The sequence below is a fragment of the Cyprinodon variegatus genome, unplaced genomic scaffold (assembly GCF_000732505.1).
Source record: "Cyprinodon variegatus isolate N-32 unplaced genomic scaffold, C_variegatus-1.0 Scaffold1069, whole genome shotgun sequence".
Lineage (NCBI taxonomy): Eukaryota > Metazoa > Chordata > Actinopteri > Cyprinodontiformes > Cyprinodontidae > Cyprinodon > Cyprinodon variegatus.
In genome coordinates this window covers 179879-181173 of record NW_015151522.1, presented here as the reverse complement: position 1 = coordinate 181173, position 1295 = coordinate 179879, and the positions used below count along the sequence as shown (strand labels likewise).

Sequence of the window (1295 nt, the reverse complement as noted above, 5' to 3'; positions counted from 1 at the left end):
AGAGAGAGATAGAGAAAGAGGAAATTTGAAAATCTTAAGAATTCTAATGACAAAGGTATGTAAATTAAGGAGCCATTACTTCCTCGTCTTAGATAGGATGTTTATCTGGAATCAAATGCCTTCAACATCATTTGTTTCTGTAAACCTACTTGGCTGTCTTCATATAGAGGTCTAAGTGAAACCACCAAAATTATGGCTAATAAAGTATTGTTAAAATTGAACATTTTAACGTCAGTGGTATCTTCTCCTTTCAAAACAAAGGGTTTGACAAAGTAACTGAATATGTAAAGTTTGACAGACACCACTGATTGAGTCTACTTTCCTTTTCTCTGAAATATGATGGTGGAACATTTTGCATGTAAGTATGTAGGTAAAGTTTAATGGCAGCAAATCACAATCTTATGTGATAAAAATGACAAAAACATAGTTACCTGTAGGAATAAGCTAAGGAATTTATAAATTCAAAGATAAAACCTATTAGAACTTACTAGTAAAATAATATTACACTTTGAATTTGGTTAAAAGTTAACAACAATACTCCAGAAGATTTCATCTAGCTCACCAGAAGCTTCAAAGTTCAACCACACCTATGGAGAGATATTGATTGGTGTATAAGGAGTTTTCTTCTTATCCCACCTGTAAAGAGTTGATCTTGACGAGCGTCATACAGCATTCCTATAGCGAAAGGCCGACCCAGGGCAGGTACGTGCATTTGATCCGAGTCCATCTCATCAACCTGAAAGTAGTAGACAAACCTCAAAATACTTTTCAAAATTCTTTATAAAATAGGAATCTCAATAAAACTGTTTGATATGGGCGTTTTGGTGAAAGTTTCTTCCAATAACTTTTGCTTTGTTGCATTTGGATGTTTGGATGTCTCTGAAGCACTGAAGAAATCAATGTTACTGGTCAAATATGAACCATTCGGAGTTGCAGGGCATCAGAGAAAGATATGGCATTACCAGGAACAGAACCAAGCCAGAGGAGGAAGCTTTTGGTTTTTATGTCCATCACCTTTGAAACAAACTACAGTATCTGAAAACCTAAGATGTTCCAAAAACTGTTGCTTCCTTTAAATTTCAAAGAATATTTTTCTGACAAATTTTTATGAAATCAAGTACTTCTTAAGTTTTATTGTTATAAATGTAATATATTTTTGCTTGATTGTCATTTTCTTTACCATTTCTTGAATAAATGAATGACTGTTTCATGAGAGCTGAACAATAAACTTGCCTGGTCTTGGCTCAAAAACCACCTGATCAACCACAGATCATATCACAGTCCTTGTCTTTCCT

General features: G+C 34.1%; 1 protein-coding gene across 1 annotated transcript in view; it reads right to left on the bottom strand.

Moving 5' to 3' along the window:
- LOC107101246 (stonustoxin subunit alpha-like) overlaps nt 1-734 on the bottom strand; it is a 5798-nt gene extending 5064 nt beyond the window's left edge. Inside the window, exon 1 of the mRNA XM_015400085.1 lies at nt 637-734. Coding sequence (XP_015255571.1) covers nt 637-727 — 91 coding nt within the window. The 5' untranslated portion in view covers nt 728-734. The remainder of the gene's footprint in view (nt 1-636) is intronic.
- Between the last annotated feature and the right edge of the window lie 561 nt (nt 735-1295).